Raw genomic sequence first — 18,737 nt, 5'->3', positions numbered from 1 at the left:
CTGGCCTGGTACCTCCCTATCTGCCCTTCTGACAGTCTGTTGATGTTTAAATGGACCAATCATGTGAAACCGCACCAAGTCCTCCCCCAGCCCCGCCCCTTTTCTATAAAAACCCCTAGCTTCCAAGCCTCGTGGTCGAAACCACTGTCTCCTGTGTGAGATACGCTTTGACCCGGAGCTCCGCCATTAAACTACCTCGTGTTCTTACATCAAGTTGGTCTTCTGTTCGTGATTCTTGGGTGTGCGCCGAACGGAAATTGAGTGGGGGTTTCCCCACTAGGTTCTTTCAGTAGAAGATGAGATAGTGTTACTAAATACTATGTTATGTGTATAGAAAAAAGATTCAAGGACACTAATCTGACAACATATGACAGAAGCTGTAGCTAGTGGTGACAATTCTATTTTATAATGAAGTTTCTGGAAAATGAAGTTGTATTATTACAGATAAGGATTGATGGGGATGCGCTGAATACAAAACTCAATCATACAATCAGTCTTTAGTACCAGATATTCCAGGCTACCAACAGTTAGAAATATGGAGTAACTGAGTCCAGCATATATAAACACAACACCTGTTAGTTAAAAAAAATACTAGAAAATTCAAGTATTGAGCAAGATCTCTGGCTTTAAACACATCTAACCTGAAAAGCTGAAAAACAAGAAGCAGTTCGCTTAGGAAAAAAAAAAAGCAATTTAAGTTCATTGTATAAAAAACGTGAATGCTAGAGAAATTAATTTATGAAAAAGTGGAGGGAAACTTTTAGCCAAGGCCACACAATAAATTGGTTACATATATATGCATGAAGGTAAGTCTATGAGTATTGCCTTGATGATGATGTGGTAGGGCCCATGTCTGGGCATGCTGTACTTTGTTGTATAAGAAAGCAAACTGAACTAGCCCTGAGGGAAAAGCTAGTGAGCAGCAGACCTCCATGCCTCTGCTTGAATTCCTGACTTATGTCAGATGGACTACAAAGTGGTAAGATGAAGTACCCTTTCTTCTCCAAGCTGTTTTTGGCACCGTTTTACAGCAGCAATAGAAAGTCTAGCAAGGACAATACTCGTTAATGTGAAATGTTATCAGAATGATTAAATTAGACATACTGCATCTACTGAACGATCCGGCTCTAAGAAGGCGGTCTTGGGGCTGGAGAGATGGTTCTGGCTCAGCTGTTAAAGAATATCTTGTTCTTTCAGAGGACCTGGATTCCTTTCCTAGCATCTACATGGAGTGGCTCACAACTTCCTCCATCTCTAGCTGCAGGAGATCTGACTCCGTTTTCTGCCCTCACTGCCACGCTCCTGCACTTATCTGCCTAGATAAATACACATAATTTAAAAAATAAATATAGGGGCTGGAGAGATGGCTCAGTGGTTAAGAGCACTGACTGTTTTTCCAGAGGTCCTGAGTTCAATTCCCAGCAAGCACATGGTGGCTCACAACCATCTGATCTGAGGATCTGAGGACCTGAGGACCTGATGGCCTCTTCTGGTGTGTCTGAAGACGTCAACAGTGTACTGATATGCATAAAGTAAATAAATCTTTAAAAAAACTTGAAAAAATATAAAAAATAAATATAAATCCTTAAAAGACAGCAGGAGGCAGAGGCAGGCAGATCTTTACATCTAAGGCCAGTCTAATCTCCATAGCAAGCTAGATAGCTAGACAGTAAGACCCTGCCTCAGAAAAGCTGTTCTCACCCTCAGATTTAGATATTTATAGTCAACTATTGCTTTCTGTTATTGGGGTGGGATGTATGACGCTATCAAGTGTTCCACTCAAGGTCAAGACAATCTCACTACAACATCCTCTGCTGTTCAAAATTTCCTACAGTATATGGACACTTGATTTTTGACAAAGAAGCCAAAACCATACAATGGAAAAAAGAAAGCATCTTCAACAGATTGTGCTGGTATAACTGGATGTCTGCATGTAGAAGAACGTAAACAGATCCATACTTATCACCTTGCATAAAACTCAAGTCCAAGTGGATCAAAGAAGTCAAATAAAACTGGACATACTAAATCTAACAGATGAGAAAGTGGGGAATAGCCTTGAACTCAATGGCACAGGAGACAAATTCCTGAACACAACACTAATAGCTCAGGCTCTAGGATCATGAATTAATAAGTGGGACTTCTTGAAACTGCAAAGCTTCTGTAAGGCAAAGGACACTGTACTTAGGACAAAACTGCACCATACAGGATAAGAAAAGATCTTTACCAACCCTACATCCTACACAGGGCTAATATCCAAAATACATAAAGAACTTAAGAAGTTAGACACCAATAAACCAAATATCCTAATCTAAAAAATGGGGTATGTAGCTAAACAGAAAATTCTCAACAGAGGAATGTTGAATGGCCAAGAAACACTTAAGGTTCAATGTCCTTAGTCACCAGGGAAATGCAAATCAAAACAACCCTGAGATTCCATCTTATACTCATTGGAATGGCTAGGATCAAAAACTCAAGGACAGCACATGTTGGTGAGGATGTGGAGCAAGGGACCACTCCTCCATTGCTGGTGGGAGTGTAAGCTTGTACAACCATTTTGGAAATCAATTTGGTGTTTTTTCAGAACACTGGAAATAGTTGTATCTCAAGACTCCTGGGCATATTCCCAAAAGATGTGCTTGCTCAATTATGCTCATAGCAGCTCTATTTGTAATAGCCAGAAACTAGGAACATCCCAGATGTCCACTGAAGAATGGATAAAGAAAATGTGGTACATTTACACAATGGAATACTACTTGGCTATTAAAAAACAAGGACATCATGAAATTTCGGAAGAATGGATGAAACTGGAAAATATCCTGAGCACAGATCCAGAAAAACACACATGTATGTACTCACTTAGAAGTGGTATTAGCCATAAAGTACAGGATAACCAGACTACAATCCACAGACCCCAAAGTAGCAGAGCCCAAGGGAGGATGCTTGAATCTCACTCAGAAGGGTAAGTGAAATAGACATAAGAAGTGGATGGAGAGTGGTGGGAGAGGGAGTAGGATGGGCAACAACAGAGGTGGGGATCAGGTATGGGTAGAGTGAGGGTTGAGGGTGATAGGGCTGAGAGAGAAGGGAAATCAGCCAGGAGCATTTCTAGAACAAGTTGGAGACCTGGGACGGGAGAGATTCCTGGGAAGTTATGAGGGTGACCCTGAGACTCCTAGCAACAAGAGATATGGAGCCCGAAGTTGCTATCTCCTGTAGCTAGGCAAGACTTCTAGTGGAGAGAGAAGGATACCACCCCACCCACAAAACCTTCAACCCAAAATTTTCCCTGTCTACAGGATGTATAGGGATAAAGATGGAATAGAGATTGAGGGCATGGCCAACCAATGACTGGCCCAATTTGAGACATATCACACAGGAGAAAGTCATCCCTGACACTATTAACTTAACTCTGCTATGCTTGTAGACAGGAGTCTAGCTGAGAGGCTTCATCCATCAGCTGATGGGAACAGATGCAGAGACCTACAGCTAAACATCAGGCAGAGCTCAGGGAGTCTTGTGGAAGAGTCAGGGGAGGGATTGAGGGAGCCAGAGAGGTCAAGGGCATCACACACAGACTTACAGAACCAACTAATCTGGGCCCCTGGGGCTCACGGAGACTGAACTACCAACCAAAGAGCATGCATGGAATGGACCTGGGCCCTATATATAGTAGCAGATGTGAAACTTGGTCTTCATGTGGGTTTCCCAACAACTGGAGCAGGCAGGGGCTGTGTCTGACTCCAACTCAGACTCTTTTGCCTGCCTTTGGACATGTTTCCCCTAGTTGAGCTGCCTTGTTTGGCCTCAGTGGGAGAGGATGAGCTTAGTCCTGATGAGACTCAATGTGCCAGGGTAGATTGATGCCTGTGCCAGAGTGGGGAGGACTGGGAGGAGAGGAGGAGAGGGATGTAATCCAGATGAAAAGTGACTAATTAATTAATGTGGAAAAGGAATAACAAAATCAAACAAACAAATTTTCCTACTGTATGTTCTTGTAGTTATTTGTACAAGGGACCTGGGACTTTGTGATGGTACCATGTTCCCTGGAGTCATTGATATCAACCAATTTAAACTACTGGTTCTCCATTTTAGGATTAGTCACAACTTGAATACCCCTTTAAGGGAGTGGCAACTAAAGGTTATTTAGCAAAGATAAGCTAAGGAAAGGTGTTACCAAAAGAAAGGCAGTTGGAAAGAAATAAGTCTAGGAGAAGTAGTAAAGACAGAAATAGACATTCTTGTCTCAGCATACATTTCTAAGTCCATCCAGTATATTCTTGGAGCTCACTAGTTATGTTTCCCCTGAAGTATGGGCATAAGGTATCATCATTTAAAGTCAAATTAATTTCAAACTACAAGCATACTCTAAGAATTACCTTGATGTAGTTAGTGGGTCTGGGTTTCAACTGTAGCTTTTATCGGTTAATAAGGGTTATAAAAGCTGCTGAACATGCCTGACAGTATCTATCTATCTATCTATCTATCTATCTATCTATCTATCTATCTATCTATCTATTTCTAGTCTTAAAGGTAGTACATTTATTTATTTATTTATTTATTTATTTATTTAGTGTATGTCCATTACAGGTGGTTGTAAGCCACCATGTGGTTGCTGGGAATTGAACTCAGGACCTCTGGAAGAACAGTCGGTTCTCTTAACTGCTGATCCATCTCTCCAGTCCAAAGGTAGAACCTTTTAAGACCATGGAAACTTAAGATATATTAAGGTTCATAGTTTTAATTAATCAATGCCAAAAAAATAAACACACTGCATGCAAATAAAAGGTTATGTATACTAAAGTAATATAATACAAAAATAAACTAGACCCTATTCATATTTTAAAATTTCTTATAACTTTTCCGTATAGTATATTCTGTTTATAGTATTTTTATCCAATTAAATAGTGAAGTAATAATTTTAGACATGGTAAGAATATTTAGTTTGGTAACTTGAAATGCATTAAAGTAATAGGATTTATATAAAGACTTTTGATTATGGTCATGTCTGTAAATAATAAATACCACCAGGATAAGAAATTCTAACTTACTTAGGAAAAAACATTTATGAAATTCCTAAATATTTACTTGTCTAGTATTTTTATATCTTTTGATTTTCTTTATGGTTTGTTTGTTTTTTTTTTTACTTTTACAATGTGTGTGTCTGTGCATATGTGCATGTGTGTTAGTGTAGAGTGCATGTGCTTGTCAAGGCCAGAAGAGGGATTTGGATTGTGTGGAGCTGGAATTATAGGCAGTTGGGAACCACTTGATGCAAATGCTGAGAACTAAACCTGCAGCCTCTGCAAGAGCAATATATGTTGGTAACCTCTGAGCACTCTTTCTGGCCCCTGTGGGTTGTTTTTAACTTCCTACTTCACAGACCAGTTTCTGCTTCCTGGGATTCATAGTTTATAGGCTTCCTTTACTAGATGCAGATGTATATGTTCTCTGTGTGTCTAATGAGGAGGTAAGTGCTGCTCTCTGACCTCAGCAGGAATGCTGATAAAATTTGAAATCATGGATCTTTTCTCCAGCAAACCATCCCAGCCCTTTTTGGTATCTGCACACATATCAAAGTATGTACAACCTGTTGGTAAGGTGTATAAGTCATGAAATATACAGAAAGAACTAGTTTTTAGGACTGAGAACTGCAAATCTGCCTCCTTGAGTATTTATGAGGAATGAAGAAGATTCTTGTTAAACATTCTGTGCTTGCTATGTGTCAGGCTGCTGGGACTTTCTGGAGTTTGGCTTTTGGTGAGGGCTGAAGTACATCTTCAGCTTGACTGCTGAGGTTTACTCTCAGTTCCCTATTCAGCCCACAAGCACCCTGCAGAGCAGCTGTACTTTAAGGGACTTTAATGTACTGCTGGCACACTGGTATTCCCATGACTCCTCTTTGAGTTGCTCTGTATTTAAACCCTCCTTTCTAAGTCACTGTACCTCTAGCTCCTGGAGTCACCTCCGTGGGCACTAGTATAATCACATCATTCACCTGCCTGAGAGCCCCATACTTCCTGACTACACAGCTGTAAGGTAATTTGAGTTCTTGGGATCCGACAACTTTTACCCTCTAATTTCCATTCCCTTCTGCTCTGCATACTCCTCTCTACCTACTTGTCTCTGCACATGGCCTGTGTTTCCCACTCTGTGCTTTTATATTCTCTATTCCCCTGTTCCTAAACACTCTGCTTCATACCTTGTCCTGAAGCTGAGAGACTCTAGCTGTTTTTTGTTTTTCCTTACAAGAGCCTACTCACATCTTATTTCTTCTGCAATGACTTCTCTGAGTCAGGAAGTTAGTGACTTTAAACAAAAATCTTCCCTCTTTCAACATCTCAGAGATTCAAATTCTTCTAGAACTTATGCTATCATTCAAACAGCTGACATATCTAGGCCACTTAAGGTCTTACTTAAGGTTACTCTTGCTGTGATGAAACACCATGACCAAAAGCAACTTGGGGAAGAAAGGATTCCTCCTCAAGTTTACAGTTCTATATAACAATTCATCATTAAAACAGTGAGGACAGGAACTCAAGTAGTTGATGCAGGGGCCATGGAGGGGTGCTGTTTACTGGCTTGCTCCATGTGGCTTGTTCAGTATGCTTTCTTATAGAACCTGGCACGAGCAGGCCAGGGATGGCCCCACACACAAATGGGCTGGGTCTTCAAGACCCATCAAGAAAATGCCCTACAGCTTGTATATAGTCTGATCTTATGGAACAGTTCTTATTTGAGGTTAACTCTTCTCAGATGACTTTAGCTTGTGTCAAGTAAACATGAAACTAGCCAGCACAGTCATAGGCCCCTTGAGGGTTACTACTTCTGTCATTCCATCCTGAATACCAAGCACATTCTGCATGTTTGTTAAGTGACTAAATGAAAAGCTTTTGACCATCTTCCGCCTGAACCACCAAGGGCTCCAGAGTACTCTCCACGCCACAGGACTTCGGGATCACCTCGGGATCATGGGTGAGTGGAACACAACATCAGCTCCAAAGAATCGTAGAGGGTCTTGTGACACCAGGAACAGGGAAAAAGGAACCCCGCCGGACCAGAGGCTGGGATCCATTCCAGTCGGGGCCAGCCCTGCCATCTTCCAAATGAACCCGGCCGAGGGCACCAAGGTCCACAGAGGACTCTCAACTACGCAGGACCCCTAGCACACCTGGTACCTCCCGATCACAGATGAGTGGAATGCAACATCAGCTCCAAAGAATGGAGGAGGGTCTTGTGCCAGCAGGAACAGAGACAAAGGAACCCTGCCCGGCCAGAGGCTGGGATCCCTTCCAGTCTGGGCCAGCCCCACCATCCTCTGCGTGAACCAGGCCCAGGGCGTCTAGGGCCACAGAGGACTCTGCATGCTGAAGGACCCCTAGCACACCCAGGACCTTGTGATCACAGGAGAGCACGTGGGTGACAGAAGCAACAGAGCTTCTTGGACAGGGTCCCTTTAGGCCTTCATCCTCAGCCACGAGGTGGAGATCAGACCCAGACCCCTGGGCACCTTCCTTGCCAGAGGAGAGTCGGCCTACAGGGAGGGCTCTGACCCCAGGACTCAGGAGGTGGATCAGAGCTCCAGACTTCTGGACACCTGCCCTGTAAAAGGAGAGCTTGCCTACAGAGAAGTGCTCTGACCACTGGGACTCAGGTGAGAGTTGGACTCCCAGGAGTGCTGACAGAGGCTAACAGTATCACAGGAGGAACAAACTCCAGCTAGAGACAGCTAGAACATTAACACCACAGATTGCCAGATGTTGAAAGGCAAACTTAAGAATCTTACTAACAGAAACCAAGACCACTCACCATCATCAGAACCCAGTATGCCCACCACAGTGAGTCCTGGATACCCCAACACACACGAAAAGCAAGACTCGGATTTAAAATCATATCTCACAATGGTGGTAGAAGAGTTTAAGAAGGGCATTAATAACTCACTTAAAGAAATATAGAAGAACACTGATAAACAGGTAGAAGTCCTTAAAGAGGAAACACAAAAATCCCTTAAAGAATTATAGGAAAACACAACCAAAGAGGTGATGGAATTGAACAAAACCATCCAAGATCTTAAAAAGGAAGTAGAAACATTAAAGAAAACCCAAAGGGAGACAACTCTGGAGATAGAAACCCTAGGAAAGAAATCAGGAGCCATAGATAGGAGCATCAGCAACAGAATACAGAGATGGAAGAGAGAATCTCAGGTGCAGAAGATTCCATAGAGAACATGGATACAACAATCAAAGAAAATGCAAAATGCAAAAAGATCCTAACTCAAAACACCCAGGAAATCCAGGACATAACGAGAAGACCAAACCTACAGATAATAGGAGTAGATGAGAATGAAGATTTTCAACTTAAAGGGCTGGCAAATATCTTCAACAAAATTATAGTAGAAAACTTCCCAAACCTAAAGAAAGAGATGCCCATGAACATACAAGAAGCCTACAGAACTCCAAATAGACTGGACCAGAAAAGAAATTTCTCCCAACACATAATCAGAACAACAAATGCACTAAATAAAGACAGAGTATTAAAAGCAGTAAGGGAAAAAGGTCAAGTAACATATAAAGGCAGACCTATTAGAATTACTGCAGACTTCTCATCACAGACTATGAAAGCCAGAAGATCCTGGACAGATGTTATACAGACACTAAGAGAACACAAATGCCGGCCCAGGCTACTATACCCAGCCAAACTCTCAATTACCACTGATGGAGAAACCAAAGTATTCCATGACAAAACCAAATTCACACAATATATTTCTACGAATCCAGCCCTTCAAAGGATAATAAAACACCAACACACAGATGGAAACTACACCCTAGAAAAAGCAAGAAAGTAATCCTTCAACAAACCTAAAAGAAGACAGCCACAAGAACAGAATCCAAACTTTAACAACAAAAATAACTGGAAGCAACAATTACTTTTCTTTAATGTCTCTTAATATCAATGGACTCAATTCCCCAATAAAAAGACATAGGTTAATAGACTGGCTAAAGAAACAGGACCCAACATTTTGCTGCTTACAGCAAACCCACATCAGGGAAACAGACAGACACTACCTCAGAGTAAAGGGCTGGAAAACAATTTTCCAAGCAAATGGTCTGAAGAAACAAGCTGGAGTAGCCATTCTAATATGGAATAAAATTGACTTCCAGCCCGAAGTTATCAAAAAAGACAAGGAGGGGCACTTCATACTCATCAAAGGTAAAATCTACCAAGATGAACTCTTAATTCTAAATATCTATGCTCCAAATGCAAGGGCAGCCACATTCATTAAAAAAAAACTTTAATAAATGGATGTATCTGGAGAATACCATCCTTAGTGAGGTAACCCAATCACAAAAGAAATCACTTGATATGCACTCACTGATAAATTGATATTAGCCCAGAAACCTAGAATACCCAAGATACAATTTGCAAAACACAAGAAAATCAAGAAGAAAAGAGACCAATGCGTAAATGCTTCATTCCTCCCTAGAATATGCAACAAAATACTCATGCAAGGAGTTACAGAGACAAAGTTCGGTGCTAAGATGAAAGGATGGACCATCCAGACACTACCCCACCTGGGGGTCCATCCCATAATCAGCCACCAAACGCAGACACTATTGTGTATGCCAGCAAGGTTTTGCTGAAAGGACCTTGATATAGCTGTCTCTTGTGAGGCTATGCCAGTGCCTGGCAAATACAGAAGTGGATGCTCACAGTCATCTATAGCAAGGACCACAGGGCTCCCAATGGAGGATCTAGGGAAAGTACCCCAGCATCTGAAGGGGTCTGCAACCCTATAGGTGGAACAACAATATGAACTAACCAGTAACCCCAGAGCTCGTGTCTCTAGCTACATATGTAGCCCAAGATGTCATAGTCGGCCATCATTGGGAAGAGAGGCCCCTTGGTCTTGCAAAGTTTATATGCCCCAGTACAGGGGAACACCGGGGCCAAGAAGTGGGAGTGGGTGGGTAGAGGAGCAGGGTAGGGGGAGGGTATAAGGGACTTTTGGGATAGCACTTGAAATGTAAATGAAGAAAATATGTAATAAAAATTAAAAAAAAGAAAAGAAATTGGGCGTGGTGATGCACGCCTTTAATCCCAGCACTTGGGAGGCAGAGGCAGGCTGATTTCTGAGTTTGAGGCCAGCCTGGTCTACAAAGTGAGTTCCAGGACAGCCTGGGCTACACAGAGAAACCCTGTCTTAAAAAAAGCAAAGCAAAGCAAAGCAAAGCAAAGCAAAGCAAAGCAAAGCAAAGCTTTTGACACAAATGAGTATAGTGACAGAAAAATAAAACTGTTCAAAAGTCTTGAGCTTGAGATATAAAGCAGCAGGATGATACTTGCAAGCATGTGCAAGGCTCTGAACAATACAGGGCAAAAGAAAAAAAAAAAGATAAAACAGTACATTCAGGGGGCAGATTCACTGCACATATCCAATCATGCCTTCTAGCCTTCCCCAGTCTCCACTACAAACTGGCTATGCATTAGGCATCAGATATATGGCCATGACAGGATATGGGAAATGACAACGGGGCTCTGACAGAGACTAGTCTCCTCTTACACACAACTGCTAAAAAAAGGGCCAGGGTACAGAGTGAAAGGAATCTAAAAGGTTGACATGTAACATTCAGTTGGCTGGGAATGCTCTGATGACAAGAAGTCAATCAAAAAGGAAAATAAAGTAGGTTCTGAGGAGGAGGACAGATAGTTGCAAAGAGAGCACAGAGCAAGATGAGGCTGGACAAACAGCTAGGGTGACTTCTGGAAGAACACCAAATTCTGGAGCAACTGAAATCGGGAAAGCATTTCTCCATGATAGAATAGAGCACATACAGGTATAATGCAGATGGAGACGAATTAGGTAACTGTTCACCTTGCTTTTAAAGGTGAGGTGCTATCACTTGCCTCCCAAAGTTGCACCAGCCTTGGTTTGATTTTCGTGCTCTTTTGAATTTCTATATTACTGAGCAATGCATTTGACAACTATAAAATGTAGTAAGTCTCTGTGGCCTTGGGAGGTAAGAGTCTCTAACACTGTGAGAAGAGGTTGCTTGTTATCCACTGTGTGGGAGTGGAAGAGTGCTGGGAACGAGCCTACTATTCAACAGAGCTGGCAAACAACCAAAGATGGCTGATGCCTCTAGATGGGAAAGACAAGGTTTAATGACAATTGATTACTACTCTGATTTTCTTTCATCCCTCTCCTCTCTTTCCCTTCTCTCCTCTATTCCTCTCTCAGCTGTCTGCCTTCTCTCTCTCGTTCCTCTTCCCTCCCTTATCCCCCCTCTCATCCCTCCTCCCCCTCCCTCCCTTCCCCTTCTCACCAAGACTCTAGTATTTTTATTGACTTAACACTAAGTTTTATAGTTAGAAACAGATTCACTCAATGAAGTATTGTGCTATACTCTACACTAAATCAAACCAGGTCTCAATAGGCATTTCTGCTTTCAGTTTAATAGCCTTTGTAATGCATCATATCACTGAACTCCTCCTACAATGTACCCAATCTGACTACAGTGTTCTATTTTGATTCATGTACCAAAAACAGAGCATGTATCCCTGCTGTTTTGAACATCTACTAATCTTGCTCATGTCCAGCTCAAATACTGCCTGTTTTGAGGAGATCTGCCCAACTCCCACAGCCAGAGTTAATTACCTCAGCGTTTCCATAGTGCTATCCTTATTATAGCACCCTGTATGGTTGTTAAGATGGCTGTTTATGTTTTCCCTGTTAGACAGTAAGAAAAAGGACTCATATTCACTCATTTAGCTGAGAAGAAGCCTAGTGTACATAACAGGTACACAGCAAATGTCTGCAGATGAACACAGGAGCATGGAAGACAAAGGAGCAGTGTGCCAGCAGAGCTGCCCTGTTTCTCAAACACTGCACCTTTTGTCACATGCCATCATTTTCTCTATTATTTTCCCTAGCAACACTGCTGGTTAGAGAGAAACATGAGTTTCAGTTTAGCAAGTACAGACTAGTTTCTGCATAGGCAAAACTTCTATTCCATTGTGCTTTCTGCTTGGAAATTTAGGCTAAGGGTAGTCTTTTACCAACTACAGAATCACACAGACACTGTGAAATTCCAAGTTCTTTTGTTGTTCTGTTTTGTTTTTGCTTTTTTCAATATAGGGTTTCTCTGTGTAGTCATGGCTGTCCTGGAACTCACTCTGTAGACCAAGCTGGCCTAAAACTCACAGACATCCACTTGCCTCTGCCTCCCAGGTACTGGGATTAGTGTGCCACTACCACCTGGAGAAATTCTAAGTTTTATTGTTTGGTTTTTATGCATTTCTTTAGCTAAGTAAAAATATTTGCAAAATTGCAAGCTTAACAATCCCATAACCTATTCTCAGTTCAGCAAAGGGGATCCCCACTTTATGGTTAGATGCAATCGCTCATTTTTACAGATGGTGTATGTGTGTATGTGTCTGTGTGAGTGTGCATGTGGGTGCCTGTGCCTATGAGTGGGTGTGGCTAGCCTCTTTCTTCATGATCTGTGTTTCTTTTGAAGCAAGGTCTCTCCCTGAGTGTGGGCTCATTATTTCTCAGTTAGGCTGACAACCACAAAGCCCCAGCAATATACTCCAGCTTCTGCCCACCTCAAAGCTGGGTTATAGATATGTGTGGGGTGCCCAGCTTGTTTCATGGGTGGCTGAGCTCATGATTGCACACTAAATGCTCTTAACTCTTAAGCCACCTCTCCAGCCCTGATTAGATATGATTTAGCTCAACTGTGTAATAGTGCAGCTATAGCTAAGTTTAGATACAAAAGCCCATAATTGAATTTGAGAAAGAGAGCAGACCTTCTTTGTTTCTTTGTACTGTATGGTAGATGCTCATGAACATGGCATCTTCATTCTATGACTTATTTTTTGATCTATCCAATGTCTTACAAGTGAAAAATGTCCAATTAAATATTTTGTATGCTGATTTTAAAGCTCCCTATGAGTTAATTAATGTCTTGGCAGGAGTGGAGGACAGCTATCGATATGTTTGAGGCATCAGACAGATGGCTCAGTGGGCAAAGGCATCTACTGAGGAAGTCTGCTGACCAGTGCTCAATCTCTGGAACCCACATAAAGGTGAAAGGAGAGAATCGACTTCATAAAGTAATCCTCTGACCTTCACACATGGTCCATGGCATGTGTGTACACTCTCCGTCCTCCAACATTATTAATAAAAAAATACAGTATTATCTATTGTTGTCATGTGGGTAACAGATTATTTATGGTGTTTCCATGGAGTGGAGATGCTTTAAAGCAAAGCTCTCATCCCTTATGGGTAATATGACAATGGTGTACAATCTAGGATGTATAAGTGAATGGGACTGAAGCATAGCCTTCAGATCTTTACATTTTTAGGGTACAGACAGGGAATAACCAATACTTGAGCTCAGCTACTCACATCCTTATGTCATTTGTGAGATATTTAGCTTTCTGGACATTGGGTTAACTCTATTAAAACTCACTAGAACCTAGTCATTAGTAGGCTGGCAATTTATGTATGTGAAGGAATTAAACGGCAGTACTCATACACAGTTACATGGCAGTCATGAGAGTTATTGGTCACTTGATTATTTTTTTCCTAAAAAAGAATTCGGACAGTGGTTAAAAACATTTGTTGCTTTGCAGAGGACCAGGATTCAATTTCTACCACCACATGGTGGTTCACAACCATCCATAACTTTAGTTTCACGTGACCTGATGCCCTCTTCTGACCTCTGTGGGTATGAATCATGCACAGGTTGCACATACATATATGCAAGCAAAATTAAAACATAAAATAAATGAAAAAAATCTAATAAAAATTTAAAAGTGTTACATTTGAATAATGATAAAATAGAAATTTCCAGGATATAAGAATCGCTAATGCATTTTTGATTAAATACTGGGAACATGACTTTCTTTTCCCACTTCAAGAATTACCCAAAACAATTATATCAGTTTCATATTATATATAATTGGAAAATGAAGGCAATCTATATCTGCTTAAACAATGACACAAATTTTAAACAGTTTCATGCATTGAATTACCATGTTCCAGTCTTTCTCGACTTTTCTGAATATGGATTCCATTTTCCACACACCATTCTCCCATCCAGAAATGTTTATGTTGTTGTCTGAGACACGAATGTAACGGTCTCTCACAATATCATAACGGAGGTGAAACTGCTTAGAAATCTTTTCATTTTCAGAAGGGATGAACAGAATCTCCTTTCTCTTAAAAAAAGGCAGAAATTCAATATTCAATATTGTGGAGACATGAAAACAAAGAGATACTATGTACAGTATAGTAAAGTATAAAAACTACATAAACTCACATTGCACACAACAAGTCAAATACTGATATAACACGAGGCACTGCTGGAAAGGAAGTGTGACTAAGTGTGATTTAAGGATTACTCTTCTTCATCCACTCTGGTGACCTGAACAAGAATGGCTTCTATAGATTCATATGTTTGAATACTTGGTCTTCTTTACTGAAACTATTTGTTAGAGGAGGTGGGTCATGGGGAAAGGGTTTGAGTCTTCAGAAGTCCCCTAAGATTGTCAGAGAACTCTGTTTCCTGTTTATGACTCTCAGCTGCAAGTGTCAGTGCCACGTCTACCTACTTGCCTGCCTGCTGCCATGTTCCCCTTCCCTGAGGGTGGTGGACTCCTTTTCTTCTGGAAATAAAAGTCCAAATAAACCCCATCTTCTGTAAGTTACCTTGGTCATATTGGTTTGTCCCAGCAATAGAAAACCCATCTACCTACATACACTCATTCCCTCATTTCTACTCTTCTACCTCCATCTGTAACTCTGACACTAAAGGTTATTACCAGCTTTGCACTCTTTCAACTTCTCTGTCTGTGCTCCACACAGATAATAGTGATCCCAAGGTGAAAACTTGATAACTGAATTGTCTCCAGATCCTGCCAAGGCCCACAGGAAGGCAAAACCATCAGCAATCTTTGTACTCTCAACTTGATATAACAGTTATTACTCCATCACAACAGTGGGGCACACTATGAAAATATCTAACAAAAGTGTATGTATGTGTACATGCATGTGTGTAATGTTTTAAAATATCATTTAGTGGGTGTGGTGGAGCAAACATAATTGCAGTCAGTACTGGGAAGGCTAATGAAGGAATAAAATAGCAAGTTTGACACCAACCTGAACTGCACTGCAAGATCTTATCTTTAAAAGACAAAAAAATAGCAAAACCCCTCATCAGTCTACATATGAAGGAGAATGAATTTCTTTAGCAGAAACTGTCTATTTGCTCTCAAAGGTGAATAAAAGCAAGTCATTATTTTTTAGAATTTGATTTTAGCAAGTTCTGTTTTAGCATTCTCAATTCTCTTCCTATCTTCTTCCTTTCTCCCACCTTCCTTCTTTCCTTTTGTGGCACTGAGGACCTATCACCTCAGTGCCACAAAACATGAGCATGCACTTCTACAACCCAACATCTTCTCTGTTTTATCAAAGATATTTCAGAGTGCTAACACAAACCACAGAAAAGTGTTTGGAATGATAACCTATTCTCCCATAAAGGATAACTATCTGTCAAAATTTTTAAAAAGCACATTACTGAATATAGCATGTATGGAAAGAAGCAAAGCAACACATAACAAGATTAATATTTCATTAAAAAAATAGAGACCATGCTGATCTCAAAATTGAGATCCTCCTGTCTCAGTCTTCCTAGGGCTGGAACTACAGGCATGTGCCATCCCTCTTAGTCTTCATAAAATGAAGTTAAGATAAAACTTTCCTTTCTGGAAACAATATCAGCAATATTTTCTTCTTGCTCCAAATGATTGTGAGATCAAGATGCAATTATTATTTAGGGTTAACACTCCTTTAAGCTCACTTTTAGAACATCCATTTGTAATGTGAGAATCAGTGGTTTCTTTTTAAATCCATGGCAGTAAGATGGTCTCCAGAAACTGAGAAAATCTCAAAGTTTTCAACAGGGAAAAATAAGCTCATTCTATGGCCCAGTTTGTATTTTTAAAGTTTAATTAGTGTATACCCATGTAAGAGGAAGCACACTCACTCCAAAGGAAAGGAACTCAAGACCTAAATAATGTCCCTGTTTTCAGCTGAACACAGCTGTGAGTTAAACGAGCTCTTTAATGGCTAAATCTAGACTCAGACTCCTAGCTTTCACTGTGTCAGCAGTGAATGGAACTATTTGTTGAACTTGGCTGTTATAATTCTACAGCTAAAGCAACATTACTAACAGCCTGCCACAGATGATGGAATGAACTAAAAAGCAAACACAGAATTTACTGGGACTCTGGGACATGAAAAATGAACAATGGCATACTTAGATAAAGGTGACATAAAAGTTTAATTTGTTCAGAATTGTCACTATGTAATGGGTCATTTTCCTTTCAGGCACTTTCATTATGTAGCTTCCTAGGCTCTATGTCTGCTGAATAATGCAGCAATGCTTCTTGAAGCTCCCTAGATAAGAGGCAATCTAGTGCCCTATGTCTCCCTGCACATGGACTTCCACCATACAGATCAGTTCCAGTGTTAGGCATTCCATTTCTATAGATATAGGTGAGAGCAACCCTACCCTCAGTACTGAGGCCTGAGGACAGAGCCTCACACATGCTTGGCAAGTGCTGTACTGCTGAGTTTCTTTCTCGAACTTCTTTCCCTTTGACAAAAGTTTCACTGATGGTCATACTGAACTTGAAGTTTTCCTGCTTTAGCCTCCCTAATATCTAGTGATGCAAGTGGGTGGCAACAGAAACAGGTACATAATAATTCTTAGACTAAATAAAGCAGGTTTTGATAGCCTTATCCACTAAGGCAACCAATTGTTAGAAATGTGAGCAGAGACTGAAGGAATGATCAGACAGAGACTCCCCCACCTGGGGATCCATCCCATCCATCCCTTTTTTTTTTTTTTTTTGTTTCTCTGTATAGCCCTGGGTGTCCTGGAACTCACTTTGTAGACCAGGCTGGCCTTGAACTCAGAAATCCACCTGCCTCTGCCTCCTGAGTGTTGGGATTAAAGGCATGTGCCACCACGCCCGGCTGGGGGATCCATCCTATATATAATCACCAACCCCAGACACTATTGTGGATGCCAACAAGTGCTTGCTGACAGCAGCCTGATATAGCTGTCCCCTGAGAGGCTCTTCCAGTGCCTGACAAATACAGAAGTGGATGCTCACAGCTATACATTGGAGCACAGGGTCCCCAATTAAGGAGCTAGAGAAAGTACCCAAGGAGTTGAAGGTGTCTGCAGCCCCATAGGAAGAACAACAATATGAACTAACAAGAACCTCTGGAGCTCCCAGGGACTAAACCACCAACCAAAGAGTACACATGGTGGGACTCATGGCTCCAGCTACATATGTAGCAGAGGATGGCCTAGTTGGTCATCAATGTGAGTAGAGGCCCTTGGTCATGCTGTGAAGGCTCTATGCCCCAGTATAGGGGAATGCCAGGGCCAGGAAGCAGGAGTGGGTGGGCTGGTAAGCAGTGTGGAGGGGATAAGTGGAGAGGATTTTTGGAGGGAGACCAGGAAAGGGAATAACATTTGAAATGTAAATAAAGAAAATATATAATAAAAACAGTAAAAAAAAAGAAATGTGTCTAGTTTTACTTTTAGATGGAAGAGAAAAGTGAGATTTAAACTGTGTTACATATTGTAAATGTATCCCTATATACTACTCATACAATCTCCCAGGAAGAAAACTCTCATCACCTAGGACTTCGGCCCACACATAGTCTAAGTCAGCCTTCTTGCCTAGAACACATACCTCTAGACCCGTCTCACCTCGGGCCACTCTCCAAGCCAATGACCCGGATACCCTTCCACCAAGTTCTCCAGGTCTTGGGGTTTTAGGAGATATAAATTCAACAAGCTCCACAATTATCCTCTGGAGAAGTTCTTTCCTTCTGCTTTCTGATAATGATAGCTGTCTCTGTAATTAATGTTTAAAATTAGAGTTTATGAGAATACAGAAGAATACCTTTAAGCAAAATAAAAACTGAAGAGTTCTTGAAAGAAATAATAAAGTTTACTACTTAGAAAATTTAAAACTTCAGAAAACTTAATTTTATATATTTTATTTTAATAAATCATTTAGCATCTATTTTAAACTCTCATGACCTGGATTATTGCAGCTTTAAAATGGGCGGTAGCACCTTCTGTTTGCTTGTGACAGACTAGCTTGTGTTGTACCAATGGCCTAGCTATAAAAAACTATGAGACATGTGTACACGTGCGCACACATACATAGATAAAGAGGGGATGGGGGAGATTGACTGGGTATATAAAGTAGGAAGTTACCAAGGAGCCAGGATGCGAGATTATTTCAGGGGAAAAGGAACTGATGTGAAGGTGCCTACTGTACCTCTTCCCCTCCCAGGGACTCGCCAGTTATTAAGCACTATGAGAAGAGGCTGAGAAGTCAGGAATAAACTGTGGGCCAAAGCTCTGAGAAGCAACACAGAATTCCTAACAGAGTGGAAGGCAGGCAAATCAAATCATACAAAATGCTCCAGCCATGCTCTCCCATTCCAGGCTCGGGTCTCTATCAAGCTTCTCTCTTAAGACTGAAAGTGAGTTCAAACTAGACAGAGACGTTACCATATATGTCAATCTAGCATCAGATTTAGGTAGTTGGCTTCATTTTTGCTGTCAGGTAGAACAAAATTGTTTTTGAATGTACCACAAAACTGCAAATATACACAAAATACTACCAAAAGGTTACAAAAG

At 41.1% G+C, this 18,737-nt stretch overlaps 1 protein-coding gene across 3 annotated transcripts in view; it reads right to left on the bottom strand.

Annotated features, from left to right (window-relative positions):
* Ngly1 (N-glycanase 1) overlaps positions 1-18,737 on the bottom strand; it is a 62,613-nt gene that overhangs the window by 3,216 nt on the left and 40,660 nt on the right. For 2 of the 3 annotated variants that reach the window (NM_021504.3, NM_001362432.1), the window contains exons 9-10: positions 17,776-17,940; positions 14,038-14,223 (exon numbers count right to left, since the gene is read on the bottom strand). In NM_021504.3, coding sequence (NP_067479.2) covers positions 14,038-14,223; positions 17,776-17,940 — 351 coding nt within the window. The remainder of the gene's footprint in view (positions 1-14,037; positions 14,224-17,775; positions 17,941-18,737) is intronic. The other variant, NM_001362433.1, reaches the window with a different exon arrangement.

This window comes from Mus musculus, chromosome 14 (genome assembly GCF_000001635.26).
Source record: "Mus musculus strain C57BL/6J chromosome 14, GRCm38.p6 C57BL/6J".
NCBI classification, from domain to species: Eukaryota; Metazoa; Chordata; class Mammalia; order Rodentia; family Muridae; genus Mus; species Mus musculus.
This window is presented reverse-complemented; position numbering and strand designations above follow the sequence as displayed.